This window comes from Barbus barbus (assembly GCF_936440315.1).
Source record: "Barbus barbus genome assembly, chromosome: 47".
In the NCBI taxonomy this organism is placed as follows: Eukaryota; Metazoa; Chordata; class Actinopteri; order Cypriniformes; family Cyprinidae; genus Barbus; species Barbus barbus.
The window spans coordinates 24,828,414-24,848,870 of NC_136725.1; the positions used below are offsets into that span (position 1 = coordinate 24,828,414).

The 20,457-nt window shown below is 43.2% G+C and overlaps 1 protein-coding gene across 2 annotated transcripts in view; it reads right to left on the reverse strand.

Moving 5' to 3' along the window:
• riox2 (ribosomal oxygenase 2) overlaps positions 1 to 20,457 on the reverse strand; it is a 24,792-nt gene continuing 4,335 nt past the window's right edge. For both annotated transcript variants that reach the window (XM_079410947.1, XM_079410948.1), the window contains exons 6-10: positions 19,390 to 19,492; positions 19,106 to 19,274; positions 18,948 to 19,036; positions 341 to 460; positions 1 to 262 (exon numbers count right to left, since the gene is read on the reverse strand). In XM_079410947.1, coding sequence (XP_079267073.1) covers positions 95 to 262; positions 341 to 460; positions 18,948 to 19,036; positions 19,106 to 19,274; positions 19,390 to 19,492 — 649 coding nt within the window. In that variant the 3' untranslated portion in view covers positions 1 to 94. The remainder of the gene's footprint in view (positions 263 to 340; positions 461 to 18,947; positions 19,037 to 19,105; positions 19,275 to 19,389; positions 19,493 to 20,457) is intronic.

The window sequence follows — 20,457 nt, forward strand, 5'->3', positions numbered from 1 at the left end:
GGATAATGACGATGTTGTTTTATTCAGCATTCAGCTACAATTAGGCACAATTCCTGACAGTTTGAAACTGTTCCTCATGAAGATGAGCTGGTGTTTATGGCGTCTGGCAGACCTGCAGCAGTCCTTCGCTCCACAGCCCCAGCAGCAGCCCCAGTTTATCTTCATCCTTTAGGAGCTGCAGCTGTGCAGCCGGGACTCGATCGACTCGCAGCAGCTGCTCCAGAGCGGCCAGATGAGACGAGGGGAAGCGCAGACCCTGGAACTGAAGAAGCTCAGCCTGAGAAACACACGACTGGACAATCAAGACTAATAAGTGCCGTTAGTCTGAGAGCTGACGTACCTGCGAGACGACCTCCTCCTCTTCATCATCATCATCATCATCAGGTGTTCCCATCATGTGCATTTCTCTCTTGTTCTTTAAAGAATGCAACACAAACACCACCAGATCTGTGGCCTCGTCCTGATCAGAGAGAGATGGATGCAGTAAGATCTTGCTGTGTGTGTGAGTGAGTGTCTCTCTCTCTCTCTCGCTCTCTGTGTGTGTGTGTGTGTGCGTGCGTAAGTGAGAGAGAATGTGTGTGTCTCTCTCAATTCAGAAAGCTTTATTGGCATGACAAAAACATACATTTTGTATTGCCAAAGCATTAAAACAACATAGAAAGGGATCCGTCTTTCGGATGAGACGTTAAACCGAGGTCCTGACTCTCTGTGGCCATAAAAAATCCCATGGCATTTCTCGTAAAGAGTAGGGGTGTATCTCCGGTGTCCTGGCCAGATTCCCTCTACTGGCCCTTGTCTATCATGGCCTCCTAATAATCCCCATACACTTGATCTCTTCTCTCCACCTGTAGCTGGTGTGTGGTAAGCGCACTGGTGCCGTTGTACTGTGGCTGCCGTCACATCATCCAAGTGGATGCTGCACACTGGTGGTGGTTGAGGAGAGACCCCCCCCCCCCCCCCCCCCCCCCCCCCACATGATTGTAAAGCGCTTTGGGTGTACAGCTATACACAAAACGCTATATAAATGCATCATTCATTCATTTAGACTATCTGAACATTTAGTAAAGCCTAGAGAAAATAATAGTAATAATGAAACTAAATAAAAAAGGCAATATTATATAAACATATGGCTAGATATAGCAAAAGTTAGAAACGTTTGAGCCAGATTTGGATTGGGATGTCGATTTTAATGGATCTTTTTATGGCAAAGAGAGCTTTCTCTGAGTTCATTCACAGCCAAAGTAAAGTTACCGGTTGGGGTTATTTTCAGGCCGAGGTAAGTGTATGTTTTTGTGGTTTCAATGGTTCTGTGTGATAGTGTGAATGTGTGTGTTGGTCCCTGAGATCTGGAGCGTTTCTGGAACATCATTACTCTAGTTTTTTGGAGGTTGACCGTCAGGGCCCAGGTCTGACAGTAATCCTCCAGCAGATTCAGGCTGTCCTGAAGCCCCTCTGCAGTGGGCGACAGGAGGACCAGGTCATCTGCGTAGAGAAGACACTTTATCTCTGTGTCGTGTAGAGTGAGACCTTGAAAGGGGGCGTGTTCTAATATGTTGGCCAATTGGTTGATGTAGATGTTGAAGAGGGTGGGGCTTAAACTGCATCCCTGTCTCACTCCACGCCCCTGGGGGAAGAATTCGGTTCTTTGGTTCCCAATTTTAACCGCACAATGGCTGGCTGTGTACATTGATTTGATCAAATCATAGAATTTTCCCCCTATTCCACTGTCGATAAGTTTTAGGTATAGTCCTTCATGCCATATTCTTGAAATCAACGAAACAAGCAAACGTTTTTCATTTGTTTTGATGTACATATTTGTCAATTAGTGTTTGTAATGTAAAAATGTGATCGGATGTGCCACATTTTGTAAGAAAGCCAGTTTGGCATTTACTCAAGGCATTGTGCTTCGTAAGGAAGTGTAACAGTCTGGTGTTTAAGATGCTACAGAACACCTTCCCCAGGTTACTGTTCACACAGATGCCTCGGTAGTTGTTGGGGTCTAGTTTATCTCCGTTCTTGTGAATGGGGCTGATGAGGCCCTTGTTCCAGATCTCAGGGAAGAACCCGACACACAGAACATCATTGAAGAGTTTGAGCATGGCCAGTTTGAAGCTTTGCTCTGTGTGTTTCAGCATCTCGTTCAGGATGCTGTCGACACCACAGGCTTTCTTGGGCTCAAGGACCCGTAGTTTATCTTCCAATTCTTTCATTGTTATGGGGAAATCTAAGGGGTTTTGATTCGCTTTAATCGATCTTTCTAAATTGTCTAGTTTATTAATTATTTCATTTTGATTTGAATTTGGGTTGGGCTATATAATTCTTGGAAATGAGTTTTCCACGTCTCCCCATCTTGGATGGCCAGAATTTATTGATTTGGTTTGTATAATAATTTCCATTTATCCCAAAATTTGTGTGAATTTATAGATTTTTCAATTTCTTCAAACTGGTTTTGCAAAAACTGTGCTTTTTTCCGCCGGAGTGTGGCTTTATATTGTTTTAGTGCCTCACAGTAATGAAGGCGGAGGTCCGGATTATCTGGTTGTCTGTGTTTTTGATTTGATAGATTTCTGAGGCTCTCTCTGTGTGTGTGTGTATGTGTATATGTCTCTCTCTCTCTGTGTGTGTGTATATGTCTCTCTCTCTGTGTGTGTGTGTGTGTGTGTGTGTGTGTATGTCTCTCTCTCTGTGTGTGTGTGTGTGTATGTCTCTCTCTCTGTGTGTGTGTGTGTGTGTGTATGTCTCTCTCTCTCTGTGTGTATGTGTGTATGTCTCTATGTCTCTCTCTCTGTGTGTGTGTGTGTGTGTGTGTGTGTGTATGTCTCTCTCTCTGTGTGTGTGTGTGTGTGGGTGTGTGTGTGTCTCTCTCTCTCTGTGTGTGTGTGTGTGTGTGTCTCTCTGTGTGTGTGTGTGTGTATGTCTCTCTCTCTGTGTGTGTGTGTGTGAGAGAGAGAGAGTGAGTAAGAGTTACCATTGTTACGATGGCAGTTGGGAGCAAAATAATCTGCTCCTGATTTAACTACATTTTTACCAGAGAATGTGTTTTTTATGACTCAAATCTTGATTAAATAATTAGATGCTTAACTGTGAACAATAGAGGCAGAAGATTATTAAGGTAAGACCTCTAAAAAAAAAAGTAATTTTTTTTTATTGATATCAACTGCAAACTGCATATAATCAATACATCAAGCTGACCGCTAGCCAAGCTAACATTCCGTGGCAGTTAATTCAGTTGAGAACAAAATGGGCCTATCTAAAGCTGAGCTGGAGATAATATATCCAGCAGAAGTTAAGTCTGCCAAAGAAAAGAAAAGGATGAAAGAAATGATGCTGAGAGAGAACCCAGAGATACTGTTATCTGACTACAGTGGACCAGAAAACAACAGAGTCCGGTGTAACCTGCTCCTCTTCACTGAACACCCATCATCCTCTGCTCCACCATGACATGTATGAGGAAAGGCGGCATCAGCAAAGGTAGACAACTCACCCTGGAAGGAGACGACGACACAAAGCTGACTGTAAACCTTCATCACAATGGCACAGTCATGGTCCAGGGACCAGAAACCAGCCTCAATGAATTCCAGAGGAACTTCAGAAATCTTAAAGGGGAGGTTCAGAAAATTAAGAAAGGTCCTGAAGTAAAGAGCCAGGCAGAAGATGAGGCCGGCACAACCTCAGTTACTATCACTGACCCCAGCTCAAGAACACATGGGCACACCAGCACTCCTGCATCTCCCAAGATAAAGGCTTAGAGAGATAACATCACTGAGCTGGAGCAGGACTTCTTCCTGTTTAAAGAGGAAACTAACAACAGCCTTCATCAGCTCCTAAACCTGACCAGTGTGCAACAACTTCAACAACTCTGCTCTGCTGTAAGACACCTGGAGGAGGACAATCAAGAGCTGCGGCAGGAGCTGAGGAGGGTGAGAGAGGAACTGGCCACACACTGGAGAGACTGCTGGAGGACACCAGAACACAGCTGCACACAACCCCACAGCAGCCCCACAACTCAACACCACACACAAACACCCAGCACCTTCATAAACTCAGCTCAACAGCAGCGGTGTGTCAGCACACAATCTCAGAGCTCCTTCACTCCTGCAACCCGTCAGTCTCCTCAAGCCCATCAGAACCTCAAGAGGAAAGACCGCAGCAGCACTCAGATTCATTCACCGACAACAACATCATCATCCACGAGCAACAGCAGAGAACAGAGGAGAAAAGACAACATCGTCATCCTCTGCGACTCCAACGGCCACCATCGTGACCCCAGACGACTGTTTCCGGGGAGATTTGTGAAGAAGTTCTGGTGTCCCACCTCACACTCTGATTTAAGACTACTGCAAGAGGGTGTGTTAGGTGCCCCGTCACACATTATTCACAGCAGAACAAACGACCTCAGCATCAGAAGGGTGGACGTCACAAAATCTCTGTCCAACACAGTGAGAACAGCTAGCAGGAACTACCCCAGAGCCAAAGTCATCATCTCAAGCCTTCTACCTCACAGAGACGTACCACAAAGGATCATCAACGTTGAGATAGCTCACATCTGTGCTCCAATACCGAATGTTCACATAGCCAACCATCAGCAAGTCACACATCAGCTTCTCTATGACCATATCCACATCCACCGAGAGGGCATGAGACAAAAACCATCAAGGCATCAACACTGAACAGCCCTCAGAAAACACATCCGGACCAGGAGGAGAGAGTTGAGCTTCCCAGCAGCCAAACGGACAGCTACGCCTCTGTAGCCGCACGACGAGGTAGATCAGACTCCAGCGACCTTATCCAGATAAAACAACATGCTGAAACTTATGTGATAATCTATTAGCTTAAGCACACAATGGGTCTATAGTCAAGAATGATCATTATTTCTTAGTGACTTATTCGTTTATTTATTAACTTATTTGTGCTTATTTACTTTTAAAATGTAACAAATGCAATCAAATGGATCCACTCACTGTATTTCTCAATATTCTCTATATTACCTTTTTAATTGATTAATCTATATATTTGTTAATATTGTATATAGTTCAGATATAATTATCTTACTTGAGACATGGAGTCGTTCAGACTCCAAATCCTACATTCCTCCAAACTACAGAGAGCTACGTATAGCATCAATCAAACAGCCTAATGTTAAAACAGAAGAGATTCAGAATAGGGCCCTATGAAATCCGTTTTATTTTTTCTCAAATTCCGTTTTATTTCCGGATTTTTCGGATTTGTTTGTTTTTTTTTCACTTCCAAGCAGTATTGACCTTTAAAAATTCAGTTACACAAACTCACAATTCAGCTTTTTTATTTAAACTGTTAATAAAGCACATTCAAAATGAAAAGTTGAGGTGTTTTCATCTCGCTGCACCTGGAAAAAATGAGCACGTCGCTTCAATTATGAGCGCGCTTTCCGCGCGCCTGCATTTGAAATAAACTTGAGCGCGCAAAAGACACGACATGTGAATGGCTCCATGACGAGCTAGTTACCTCCAATCAGGCCACTGAGACCCCTGCCATAGACAGTAAAAGATGCACAGCAAGAAGAAACACTAGTGAAAAGTGCGCTGTTTGCATCCCTGTATATTAAAATTTAATATAAGCCCTGGTTAAAAATAGGCTAATATGCTGTATTAGCCTACATAAAATAAAAGTTAATTGGATGCTCACCTATAACAATGTTGAGGACACTGCGATCTCGGTTGTCAGAGGTTTCGTCGACAACAACGAAGAATTTCTTTCCACGGATCTCTTGCAGCACTTTTTGCATGTGCTGGTCAAAGACCCGCGGCAGGTGGGTCTGCCTGAGGCTGCTGGCGTTTTCTGGGAGTGCACCTCCCTGCTTGCAATGTTTAACAAGAAACGGACGTATCCCCTTCATTTTCTCAAGCGGTATGTCAGCTTCAGCACACATTGCAACAAAATCTTCCACAAACTCACGCCTTGCTTCTGTTGATTTTTTTCGTTGCCTCAATGGTAACCTGGAGGGATTTGCCCGCTGTGGATTTAGCTTTGTTCTTGAGATGAACTTTTGATATCAAATGGTCGTTACATGTCTTTGCGGGTCCAGTCAACAGTATGTTGACAAAACTTACAAAAAAGTTGTTGTCCAGACTCATAGTAGTCGTTGGGGTATTGTTCAGCCCGGTTTTAAGCATTCAATTGAGAGTTTCTTAATTTTTTCGACAGCGTTATCTTATCAGGAGCCACTCGCTTCATTTTTTTTCCTTGCGCGGGAACGTAAGGACGTATGGTTACTAGGCAACATGTTTAACAATGCCATTTGGCCACGGTTTAGGTAGAGACCTTTCTACGTTTGTTGTTTTAAACTGAAAAAATGAGGAGGTAAAATTTTTTTTTATTTTATATGTCAACAAAATATATGCATATTCCGTGCGATTCCGAGAATTCCGTTTTCATGTGTAAATTCCGTGATTCCGTCCGCGTTTTCCGCATCACGGAAATCATAGGGCCCTAGATTCAGGAGGAATCATAGTTTGGTTCAAAGACCACCTGTGGCAGTATATTCAGCCTGTGAAAAAAGGAAAAACACACATTTGGATAAAACTTAAAGAGATTTTGTGTTTAGATGAGGACCTGTACCTATGTGCCATATATCCCCCCACATGAGTCCCCTTATACAATGAAGACCTCTTCTCAAGCTTACAGTCAGAGATCATATACAGGTCCTTTTCAAAAAATTAGCATATTGTGATAAAGTTCATTATTTTCTGTAATGTACTGATAAACATTAGACTTTCATATATTTTAGATTCATTACAACACAACTGAAGTAGTTCAAGCCTTGTATTGTTTTAATATTGATGATTTTGGCATACAGCTCATGAAAACCCAAAATTCCTATCTCAAAAAATTAGCATATTTCATCCGACCAATAAAAGAAAAGTGTTTTTAATACAAAAAAAGTCAACCTTCAAATAATTATGTTCAGTTATGCACTCAATACTTGGTCGGGAATCCTTTTGCAGAAATGACTGCTTCAATGCGGCGTGGCATGGAGGCAATCAGCCTGTGGCACTGCTGAGGTGTTATGGAGGCCCAGGATGCTTCGATAGCGGCCTTAAGCTCATCCAGAGTGTTGGGTCTTGCGTCTCTCAACTTTCTCTTCACAATATCCCACAGATTCTCTATGGGGTTCAGGTCAGGAGAGTTGGCAGGCCAATTGAGCACAGTAATACCATGGTCAGTAAACCATTTACCAGTGGTTTTGGCACTGTGAGCAGGTGCCAGGTCGTGCTGAAAAATGAAATCTTCATCTCCATAAAGCTTTTCAGCAGATGGAAGCATGAAGTGCTCCAAAATCTCCTGATAGCTAGCTGCATTGACCCTGCCCTTGATAAAACACAGTGGACCAACACCAGCATCACTGACTGTGGGTACTTGACACTGGACTTCAGGCATTTTGGCATTTCCCTCTCCCCAGTCTTCCTCCAGACTCTGGCACCTTGATTTCCGAATGACATGCAAAATTTGCTTTAATCCGAAAAAAGTACTTTGGACCACTGAGCAACAGTCCAGTGCTGCTTCTCTGTAGCCCAGGTCAGGCGCTTCTGCCGCTGTTTCTGGTTCAAAAGTGGCTTGACCTGGGGAATGCGGCACCTGTAGCCCATTTCCTGCACACGCCTGTACACGGTGGCTCTGGATGTTTCTACTCCAGACTCAGTCCACTGCTTCCGCAGGTCCCCCAAGGTCTGGAATCGGTCCTTCTCCACAATCTTCCTCAGGGTCCGGTCACCTCTTCTCGTTGTTTTCTGCCACACTTTTTCCTTCCCACAGACTTCCCACTGAGGTGTCTTGATACAGCACTCTGGGAACAGCCTATTCGTTCAGAAATGTCTTTCTGTGTCTTACCCTCTTGCTTGAGGGTGTCAATGATGGCCTTCTGGACAGCAGTCAGGTCGGCAGTCTTACCCATGATTGCGGTTTTGAGTAATGAACCAGGCTGGGAGTTTTTAAAAGCCTCAGGAATCTTTTGCAGGTGTTTACAGTTAATTAGTTGATTCAGATGATTAGGTTAATAGCTCGTTTAGAGAACCTTTTCATGATATGCTAATTTTTTGAGATAGGAATTTTGGGTTTTCATGAGCTGTATGCCAAAATCATCAATATTAAAACAATAAAAGGCTTGAACTACTTCAGTTGTGTTGTAATGAATCTAAAATATATGAAAGTCTAATGTTTATCAGTACATTACAGATCACAATATGCAAATTTTTTGAAAAGGACCTGTACTGTCAGTCTCTAGGCCCAGTTCTGTTAATGGGGATCTGAACGCTAGAACAGGGAGAGAAGCGGACTACATTAGTTCAGATGGAGATAAATATATTAACAGTTCACATACGTACCAACAAAAACGTTTTACTAAAGCAAGACAGAATTATGGCAACAGCGTAAACAGACATGGAAAACAGGTCCTGCAGATCTGCAAAAGCTGATTCTCTGTGTCGACTCGCCTACTGCTCCTATCTGGGCAGCAGCACAGTAGATTACGCCATTACAGATCTATTACGCTATTACCACAGCTACCGTTATCAGACCACAGTCCTCAGTCTGAACAGGTCAGTGAATCTTCTGCCATCTTCAGAGCAGAAGGTTAAACTGTACCCCCTCCCCTCCAAATTTATATGGAATAAAGACAGTCCTGCTCAATATGAAGCCGAGCTCCACAGCACTCATGTGGAAAACATGATAGACTCATTTCTACGGACTTCATTTGGTGAAGAGAAGAAAATCTATTTAGCAACAGAACAATTAATTTTTTCTACAGTGGTCAGAAAAGCCCAGAGAAAAAAAAAAAAACATTACAGAGATGTAAAAAATTAATTGCTAAAACTGGTTGGTTTGATAAAGAATGCCAAAAAATAAGAAAAGAATTATGATCATTATCAAATAAAAAACAAACACAGAGACCCTGCAAACCAACCAGTGTTAATTTCGTCGACGAAGACAACGAAAAATATTCGTCAACGAACCTTTTTTCTGTGACTAAGACGAGACGTTGACGAGCTAAAACTAATATCTGATGATAAAAACTATCACGAAATTTATGCGCGTCTTCGTTAACAAGACGAGACGGGACTAAAATGTTATTTGAGGACTACCGGACATTCAAAATACATCCTATAGGCTAAGTTAACTACCTTGTCCTTCAAAATGTGCGTCTCTGTCATTGGATAAGGTGCGTTTGCATATCTAGCCTCAGTATGGCAGCTGCAGTGGACGGATAGCCTACCAAAATACGAACTAGCGATCTGAAACAATGACCTCAGCACCCGAAGGGTTAGGGATAGGGTGACAGACGTCCCCTTTTCCCCGGGAGTTACAATTAGTTGTCGATTAACTTAAAGTTAGTGAAGGCAGGATAGGCAGAATCGCGCTGATAGAAGTGCTCTCTCTCGCGCACGCTCCACTTCTTCAGTTCTCACACAGCGCGCGATCAGTTCTCAGTGCTCAAATACACACACAGCTGTCCACATGTCTCTCACGGAAATGCAGTCCGTTATGGTTTAAGTGAGCTTAAACAGGTGGGTGAAAACTGAATGCGTGTCTTGCATACCTTCCATCTTAAATGGACAGCATTCCTAATTATCTGTGTCATCAATTTTAACCAACAAAAGATGTTAAATAAATGTATACTTGTTAAATAAACCTACTGTATCTGAAAAATAAGTTTAATTTGTATCTCAACCAAAAAATGAAAATTTATTCCAGTTTTTCCAATTCAATCCTTGATTCAAATGTCTCATAAGCTTAATTGATTTGGTCTAAAGAGAGAAGAATTAATAACTATTTTTGTTAGAATACTACATATAAAACAGCTACCAAAATAAATGTTGGTAACTGCAGTTTGACTAAAAGTAATGACTAAAAGTTGACAAAAATGCAATGAGTTTACGTCGACTAAAACTAGACAAACTATGAAACACTCAAATGACTAAAATGTGACTAAGACTATTAAGCTTTTTCGTCTCAAGATAAAGACTAAGACCAAATCAAAAATGCCTTCCAAAATTAACACTGAAACCAACAAACACGAGCCACATATCAACAAACCCTTAAAAAATACAAGTCACTGCTAATACCTGTCCTGTCCAACTAGAGGACCAAACACACTGGATCATTGCTACACTCAGTTCAAGGATGCCTACAAAGCCCGCTCACTACCGGCTTTTGGCAAATCGGACCATGCCGCCATCTTTCTAACACCGAGATACAAACAAAGGCTCGTTCAGGAACCTCCGGTGCAGAGAGTAGTGACGCGCTGGTCCTCCCACTCAGAGACTATGCTGCAGGCGGCGCTTGATGACGTTGACTGGGACATGTTCCGGGCGAGTTCTTCTGACGTCAGCGAGTTCACGGATGTAGCATTAAGCTTCGTAAACACGCTAACCGAGCAAGCTACAGAAACAATAACGATAAGGACATTCTCCAATCAGAAACCGTGGGTGGACAGAACAATCCGTGCCGCGGTTAACACACGCACCGCCGCTTACAATGAGGCTCTTCTGTCTGGGAATACGAGCGAGTACAAAGGATCGTGCTATGCTCTCTGACGCGCAGTAAGAGCCGCCAAACACAGATACAGAGAGAGAATTGAGTCTCACTTCCAGCTCAACGACTCTCGACGGATGTGGCAGGGACTGAGGACCATCTGTGACTTCGGAAACAAATCCTCCGCGGAGGTGAGAGCAGATCCGTTGCTGGCCGACGAGTTAAACATCTTCTACGGCCGCTTCGATGGCAACGGCGGCGGCGCGTTTCTGCCGACCAGCGCGTCTGGAAGCAGCAGGCAGAGCAGCGATGATCCTGTAATCACCGTGTCGGAGGATGAGGTTCGGAGGGCGCTAAAGAAAGTGAACGTCAGGAAAGCAGCCGGACCTGATGGGATAACCGGCCGTGTTCTGAGGTCCTGCGCCGATCAGCTCGCTGGTTTGTTCACTTCTATCTTTAATGAGTCCCTTGCTACCGCCGTGGTTCCCACCTCATTCAAAAAATCCATCATTATCCCTGTGCCAAAGAACAATAAACCCTCTTGCCTGAATGACTATCGCCCAGTTGCCCTCACATCTATAGTCATGAAGGTTTTTGAGAGACTTGTAAAGAGCCAAATTTGCTCCTCCATCCCTGATACTCTGGACCCTCTTCAGTTTGCCTATCGCCCAAACAGATCCACGGACGATGCCATTTCTCACGTTCTCCACACTTCCCTCACACACTTGGATAGCAACAATGGAAATTATGTAAGGCTGCTATTCATTGACTATAGCTCAGCTTTCAACACTATAGTCCCCATCAAGCTGGCATCTAAACTCACAGACCTCGGCCTAAACTCCTCACTCTGTGACTGGATTCAAGACTTCCTCACCGGCAGACCTCAAGTGGTGAAAGTTGGCCAGTTCACCTCAAACTCCATCACTCTGAACATAGGAGCCCCACAGGGCTGTGTCCTGAGTCCCCTGCTCTACTCTCTCTACACGCATGACTGCGTGTCCTCTCACAGCTCCACATCTATTGTCAAATTCGCTGATGATACTGTGGTTCTGGGCCTCATCTCCAACAACGATGAGACCGCATACTTGGATGAGGTAGAGAGACTCACATCATGGTGCCAGGACAACTGTCTCTCTCTGAATGTGGGGAAAACTAAAGAGCTGATCATGGACTTTAGGAAGAGACAGCAGCAGCCCTACTCTCCTCTCAGGATCAGTGGGACCCCTGTGGAGAGGGTGAGCAGCTTCAAGTACCTCGGCGTAAACATCTCCGAGAACCTGACTTGGACTACACACATCCAAACACAGGTAAAGAAAGCCAGGCAAAGACTGTACCATCTGCGACAGCTGAGGAAATTCAGGGTCTCACCAGCAATCCTGAAAACTTTCTATTCAGGGACCATAGAAAGTGTATTGACTCAGTGCATCTCAGTGTGGTATGGAAACAGCTCCAATCAGGACTGCAAAGCACTACAGAGAGTTGTGCGCTTAGCTGAGCGCATCTCAGGGTCTGCTCTCCCCTCTCTGCAGGACATCTACCTCAAACGCTGCAAAAATAGAGCTGTCAAAATAATCAAGGACTCAAATCACCCTGCTAACCGACTATTCACTTTGCTTCCATCTGGTAAGCGCTTCCGTAGCCTGATGGCAAAAACTGAGAGACTTAGGAGGAGCTTCTTCCCCCAGGCCATCAGGCTCCTAAACTCTAACTCTGTGTCATAACATCACTTGACTCCATGTAAATATCACCATATCAATAAGCTATTCATAATTTTTCTCTACCTCATATTGCTGCTATTATATACCCTGTACAACTTTTTTGCACATTATTTTGCACATTCCTCTTAGTACTATTTAAGTCAACAACATACTGACCTGCACATTTATATTTATATTTTTTATCTATCTTTTTATTTTATTCTTTTATTTTATTTTATTTTATTTATTTATTTATTTTCTACTTTTCTTCTCTTAATATTTGTATACTTTATAATTGCACTGTCCTTGGAGCGGACCTGACCTACATTTCACTGCTGGTTATACTCTGTATAATTGTTTATGTGACAAATAAAACTCTTGAATCTTGAATACAGAAATAAGCTGATCACATGAAAATAAAGCTGCTTAAGATTGAGGCAGTCGATCAAAATTCTTTTTGGGAATTATGGAATAATTTAGATAAATCCAAAGAAGCTAAACATTCCTATCCACGACCCAAACATCTGGACTGAACATTTCAGAAAACTCTATTCACAAAATTAACCAACCGTTACCCAAAAACATCTGACCTCCAAATTACATTATCTAGAATTCACCACAAAAGAGCAGCTAAACCATTTAGACAAACCCATAGCATTACATGAACTAATAGGCAAAATTAAATCCCTAATAAATATAATATAAATGATAAATAAAAAATCCTGTGGCTTGGATGGAATATTTAATAAGATGCTGAAATATGAAACATAGCAGCTCCAAACTGAAAGATGCTATTCTGAAAATATTCAATCTCGTATTAAAATCAGGACACTTTCCTGAAATCTGGAAAGAAAATCTATTAACTCCAATTTTTAAACAAGATGACAAATACGACCCAAACAATTATAGAGGCATCACAGTCAGCAGTAACCTCGGAAAACTATTCTGCTCTATTATTAATGACAGATTAGTTCAGTTCATTCAAGAACACAAAATTCTAAACAACTGTCAGATTGGATTTATGCCAAAACGGAGAACATCAGATCACATTTACACACTCCATACATTCATACAAAAATACCGTCAGCAGACAAAACAAGGAAAAATATTTGGCTACTTCATTGATTTCCAAAAAGCCTTTGATTCGGTATGGCACAATGGACTTTTCCTAAAACTTATCCAAAGTGGAATAGGAGGAAGGACATATGATATCATAAAGGACATACACAACGGGAACAAATGCTGTGTCAAAATCATGACAGGCGGAATGATTATTTCAGTCAGACCAAAGGAGTCTGTCAAGGCTGCAGCCTCAGCCCGACTCTATTTAATATCTATATTAACGAACTGGCATCAACACTTGATCAGTCCTCTTGTCCTGGTCTGACCCTCGAGGGCAGAGAAATCATGCCTCCTGTATGCAGACGATCTTCTGCTGCTGTCGCCTCAGGAAAAGGGCTCACAGTCCTCCTCTTCTGAGCATTCTCCTCGCTAATGTCCAATCCTTGGAGAATAAGATGGACGATCTTAGAGCCAGGATTAGTTTCCAACGGGACATAAGGGACTGTAACATCCTTTTGTTTGTCAGAAACGTGGCTTTCGTCCTCGGTCCCGGACACTGCTGTAATGCCGAGTGATAACTTCTCTGTCTTTCGGACGGACAGAACAGCAGAGGCCGGTAAATCCAGGGGTGGAGGAGTATGTTTCATGATCAACAAGAAATGGTGTGATCCCAGGAATATCTCCATTCTGTCACGTTCCTGCTCGCCTCATCTGGAACATCTCTCCGTTATTTGCCGCCCATTTTATCTGCCCCGGGAGTTTTCATCGATCATTGTTACTGCTGTGTACATTCCACCACAGGCGGACACCGGCTTGGCTTTGTCTAAACTTCACGATGTGCTCAGCGGCTACACTAACAAACATCCTGACGCTGCCTTCATCATCGCGGGAGACTTTAACAAAGCCAATCTCAAGCAGGTCATGCCGAACTTTCATCAACATGTATCCTGTCCAACTAGAGGACCAAACACACTGGATCATTGCTACACTCAGTTCAAGGATGCCTACAAAGCCTGCTCACTACCGGCTTTTGGCAAATCGGACCATGCCGCCATTTTTCTAACACCGGAATACAAACAAAGGCTCGTTCAGGATCCTCCGGTGCAGAGAGTAGTGACGCTGGTCCTCCCACTCAGAGGCTATGCTGCAGGCGGCGCTTGATGACTTCGACTGGGACATGTTCCGGGCGAGTTCTTCTGACGTCAGCGAGTTCACGGATGTAGCATTGAGCTTTGTAAACACGCTAACCGAGCAAGCTACAGAAACAATAACTATAAGGACATTCTCCAATCAGAAACCGTGGGTGGACAGAACAATCCGTGCTGCGGTTAACACACGCACCGCCGCTTACAATGAGGCTCTTCTGTCTGGGAATACGAGCGAGTACAAAGCATCGTGCTATGCTCTCCGTCGTGCAGTAAGAGCCGCTAAACACAGATACAGAGAGAGAATTGAGTCTCATTTCCAGCTCAATGACTCTCGACGGATGTGGCAGGGACTGAGGACCATCTGTGACTTCGGAAACACATCCTCCGCGGAGGTGAGAGCAGATCCGTTGCTGGCCGACGAGTTAAACATCTTCTACGGCCGCTTCGATGGCAACGGCGGCGGCGTGTCTCTGCCGACCAGCGCGTCAGGAAGCAGCAGGCAGAGCAGCGATGATCCTGTAATCACCGTGTCGGAGGATGAGGTTCGGAGGGCGCTAAAGAGAGTGAACGTCAGGAAAGCAGCCGGACCTGATGGGATAACCGGCCGTGTTCTGAGGTCCTGCGCCGATCAGCTCGCTGGTTTGTTCACTTCTATCTTTAATGAGTCCCTTGCTACCTCCGTGGTTCCCACTTCATTCAAAACATCCATTATTATCCCTGTGCCAAAGAACAATAAACCCTCTTGCCTGAATGACTATCGCCCAGTTGCCCTCACATCTATAGTCATGAAGGTTTTTAAGAGACTTGTAAAGAGCCACATTTGCTCCTCCATACCTGATACTCTGGACCCTCTTCAGTTTGCCTATCGCCCAAACAGATCTACTGATGATGCCATTTCTCACGTCCTCCACTCTTCCCTCACACACATGGACAGCAACAATGGGAATTATGTAAGGCTGCTATTGATTGACTATAGCTCAGCTTTCAACACTATAGTCCCCATCAAGCTGGCATCTAAACTCACAGACCTCGGCCTAAACTCCTCACTCTGTGACTGGATTCAAGACTTCCTCACCGGCAGACCTCAAGTGGTGAAAGTTGGCCAGTTCACCTCAAACTCCATCACTCTGAACATAGGAGCCCCACAGGGCTGTGTCCTGAGTCCCCTGCTCTACTCTCTCTACACGCACGACTGCGTGTCCTCTCACAGCTCTACATCTATTGTCAAATTTGCTGATGATACTGTGGTTCTGGGCCTCATCTCCAACAACGATGAGACCGCATACTTGGATGAGGTAGAGAGTCTCACATCATGGTGCCAGGACAACTGTCTCTCTCTGAATGTGAGCAAAACTAAAGAGCTGATCGTGGACTTTAGGAAGAGACCGCAGCAGCCCTACACTCCTCTTATGATCAGTGGGACCCCTGTGGAGAGGGTGAGTAGCTTCAAGTACCTCGGTGTAAACATCTCAGAGAACCTGACTTGGACTACAAACATCCAAACACAGGTAAAGAAAGCCAGGCAAAGACTGTACCATCTGCGACAGCTGAGGAAATTCAGGGTCTCACCAGCAATCCTGAAAACTTTCTATTCAGGGACCATAGAAAGTGCATAGAAAGGGTGGGTGGCACATGCCTTTGGTGTGAGAGACCCTGGTTCGAATCCACTGTGAGACACCAATGTGTCCCTGAGCAAGACACTTAACCCCTAGTTGCTTAACTCCAGAGGCGTGCGACCTCTGACATATATAGCAATTGTAAGTCGCTTTGGATAAAAGCGTCAGCTAAATGAATAAATGTTAAATGTTAAATGTATTGACTCAGTGCATCTCAGTGTGGTATGGAAACAGCTCCAATCAGGACTGCAAAGCACTACAGAGAGTTGTGCGCTTAGCTGAGCCTGGGTCTGCTCTCCCCTCTCTGCAGGACATCTACCTCAAACGCTGCAAAAATAGAGCGGTCAAAATCATCAAGGACTCTAATCACCCTGATAACCGTCTATTCACTTTGCTTCCATCTGGTAAGCGCTTCCGTAGCCTGATGGCAAAAACTGAGAGACTTAGGAGGAGCTTCTTCCCCCAGGCCATCAGGCTCCTAAACTCTAACTCTGTGTCATAACATCACTTGACTCCATGTAAATATCACCATATCAATAAGCTATTCATAATTTTTCTCTACCTCATATTGCTGCTATTTAAATACCCTGGACAACTTTTGCACATTATTTTTGCACATTCCTCTTATTACTATTTAAGTCAACAACATACTGACCTGCACATTTATATTTATATTTTTTATCTTTTATTCTTTTATTTTTTTCTACTTTTCTTCTCTTAATATTTGTATACTTTATAATTGCACTGTCCTTGGAGCGGACCTGACCTACATTTCACTGCTGGTTATACTCTGTATAATTGTGTATGTGACAAATAAAACTCTTGAATCTTGAAGAGGGGCTTCACCAAAGCCTCTCCATTTTGGAAAAGTACAGTAATTACCGATAAACATGGAGAAGTCAAATCATGATCTTTCAGAAAAAGCCTCATCTTGCTGACAAAAAATATGAGTTTACAATTGGGGGAACAATTATTAATCATGTCACCTGTTATAATTATTTGGGTCTGACAATCTCAGCCTCTGGACAGTTTAATACTGCAATAAAAGATCTGACAGATAAGGCACGCAGGGCTTTTTACAGTATAAGAAGACCCCTGTTCAAATCCAACCCACCCATTAAACTGTCGCTGAAAATCTTCGATAGCATCATCAAACCCATTCTTCTATATGGCTGTGAAATCTGGGGCCCCAAATTTAAACTAAACTATGAAACATGGGACAAAAAACCTGTTGAAATATTCCACCTTGAGTTCTGCAAAAACATTTTGGGAATTCACAGAAACGCCCCAAATCTGGGCTGCAGGGCAGAACTGGGCAGATTCCCTCTGCTCTCTGAAATCCAGAAGAGAGCAGCGAAGTTCTGCTTCCATCTTTCAGACACACCCACAGATAGCTACCATCACTGTGCTTTCACTTATCGGCAAAAACACCCAGAGAGTGACCCCTTACACTATTTAGTGGAAAAATATCAACTCAATTCCACAATTCGGTGTAAACATTCAAAAGTTAAAGAAACTGAAAAAATTAAAATAAAGAAGCAACACAGAGAAACTCTGGTATATATTGGGAGAGAAGGAAAAGAAGGCAGTATGTGTACTCCTGCCATCAAATCAGGGACAAAGGCTGAACCCTCTTTACCATTTACAATAACTCTGTATTTTTAATCTGTTATTTCTTTATTTTTTCTTCTCTTTTCATTTAGATAAGTTGGACATGTATGCATGTATGTACGTTTATTTTCCCCCTTTTTAATTTTTTTTAATTAATCTGTATGTTTGTATAATATACTTATTGCTTTGGCAGGCAACATTGTGATACGTTACACAGTCATACCAATAAAGCTCATTTGAATTGAGAGTGTGTGTGTCTCTCTCTCTGTGAGTGTGTGTGTGTGTCTCTCTCTCTCTCTGTGTGTATGTGTGTGTGTCTCTCTCTCTCTCTCTGTGAGTGTCTCTCTCTCTCTCTCTCTCTGTGTGTATGTGTGTGTGTGTGTCTCTCTCTCTCTGTGAGTGTGTGTGTGTGTCTCTCTCTCTCTCTCTCTCTCTGTGAGTGTGTGTCTCTCTCTCTCTCTCTCTGTGAGTGTGTGTGTGTGTGTCTCTCTCTCTCTCTCTCTGTGTGTATGTGTGTGTCTCTCTCTCTCTCTCTCTCTCTCTGTGAGTGTGTGTGTGTGTGTCTCTCTCTCTCTCTCTGTGTGTATATGTGTGTGTGTCTCTCTCTCTCTCTCTCTCTGTGTGTATATGTGTGTGTGTGTCTCTGTGTATGTGTGTGTGAGTCCATGTATGTGTGAGAGTGTGTGTGTGTACTTGTACAGCTATTTATGTGAGGGCCGGTTTGAGCCTTAGACCATCAGAGTGAAAGTGAGGACATTTTGGCTGGTCCTCACTTCCTGAGACCCCCTTAAAGGCCTGTTTGAGGGTCAAGACTTGGTTTTAGGGGTCAGGTTATAATTGGGTAAGGGTTTGGGTGAGACACTTAGTTCTGATGGGTAGGTTTAGGGTAAGGAGCTAGAGATTGCATTGTCAATGAATGTCCTCACAAAGATTGCTATACAGAGTTTGTGTGTGAGACACTACTGGTCAAAAGATTACAAAATAATATTCAGCAGCACATTGATAATAATCAGAAATGTTTCTTGAGCAGCAAATCAGCATATTAGAATGATTTCTGAAGATCATGTGACACTGAAGACTGGAGTAATGATGCTGAAAATACAGCTGCAGATCACAGAAATAAAATATAGTTTAACAGACATTCACATAGAAAACTGTTTTAGATTTGAATAATATTTCATTGTTTTTACTGTTTTTGATCAAATAATTGCAGCCTTGGTGAGCAGAACAGACTTTAATGTTAATTATTCCTAACTTTTGACTGGTAGAGTGAATATATTTTATATAAAGGTGTGTGAGGCTCTTACGGTGTTGTCTTGACTGGGCTCCACCGTCAGAAGAAGATGCTCTTTGAAGCGGATGCAGACGGTGTCCTCCAGCGACGGCGGTCTCCCAGCTGCAAGAGAAAGCCCATCATCGATCACAGACGCAGCGCTGCGTCAAACAGCAGGCCTGTGAGACTCACCGGGTTCGAGTTCGGCTGGATCCAGCAGATACGGTGGCAGTCTGTGGGAGATGAAGTCTCGTTTCATAGCAGTGGAGCGCAGCTGAAGATCGTCACACTCGAGAGCATCGGCCAGACGCCGCAGGAACACACTCATCCGCTTATTAACATCAGAACCAAAGCTGGGAGCCTGAAGCATCGAGACGCGGAAACACACACACACACTGTTAGAGTTAGTGTGTCGATGGTGAACACACTCTGTTAGAGTCAGAGTCAGAGAGCCAATGGAGAAGCGCTGTGCTCACCGTCAGGAGGTTACGAGGCAGACCGGATCGCATCTCACCGTCTCGTCTCATGCAGTCGAACACGCAGCCGGGAATCACGTCCAGCATGAAGTCACCCCATGACCTGAAACACAAGAGTTCACATCTGAAGCCACATGTAGTTTTGAGTTGTCAGAAATACTAGTCAAGAAATGCACGTGTTGAAGGTGTACATTTTTGAGTGTAATTTGGCTGGGAATCGATCTTGATCTTGGAGTTGCGAACGCAATGCTCTGCTGAAGGAAAACAAGTGCTTTCCCACACTACCTCAGTTCAACATGTTCAAAACTTTTTAAAAAATAATTCATATGCTCTCATGTTTATTTATTTTGGAATACATGAGAACTATTCATGTTGAAGGTTTACTGTCTTTACTTTTGTTTTTCCAGGGTTTCTGCAGGTCTTATGAAGGTAAATTTAAGACTTTTTTTAAATGGAAGATCCTTGAATCAAGATATTCTGGAGATTAAACTACATTAGAAAAATTATAATTAAAACAAGAAAAAAATTTCTGCCAAATCAACTTCATTCAAAGGGAAAACAAGGCTATTTTTCTGACCCTATTGAAAGATATTTGTTCTTGTTTTAATCAAACTCACTTTATTTTGTTCAGTTTCTCAGAGAACAAGACTTCATATCTTTATTTTGCATCTCCAGTAAATGTATCTTGATTTAAGGATATTTGTACTGGAAAACAAGACAAAAATAAGAGATTCATTTTTGTGCAGTTCATGCAACCTTAAATGCCACAACTGTATGAATTTAAAACTCTCTGCTCTGATTTAAGGCTTTTATTTGTGGAAGGGTGAATTAAGACCGGGGTGGTGATGGCGCAGTGGATAAGACACATGCCTTTGGTGTGAGAGACCCGGGTTCGAATCCACTGTGAGACACCAATGTGTCCCTGAGCAAGACACTTAACCCCTAGTTGCTCCAGAGGCGCGCGACCTCTGACATATATAGCAATTGTAAGTCGCTTTGGATAAAAGCGTCAGCTAAATGAATAAATGTAAATGTAAGAATTTTTAAGACCCCCAGAAACCCTGTTTC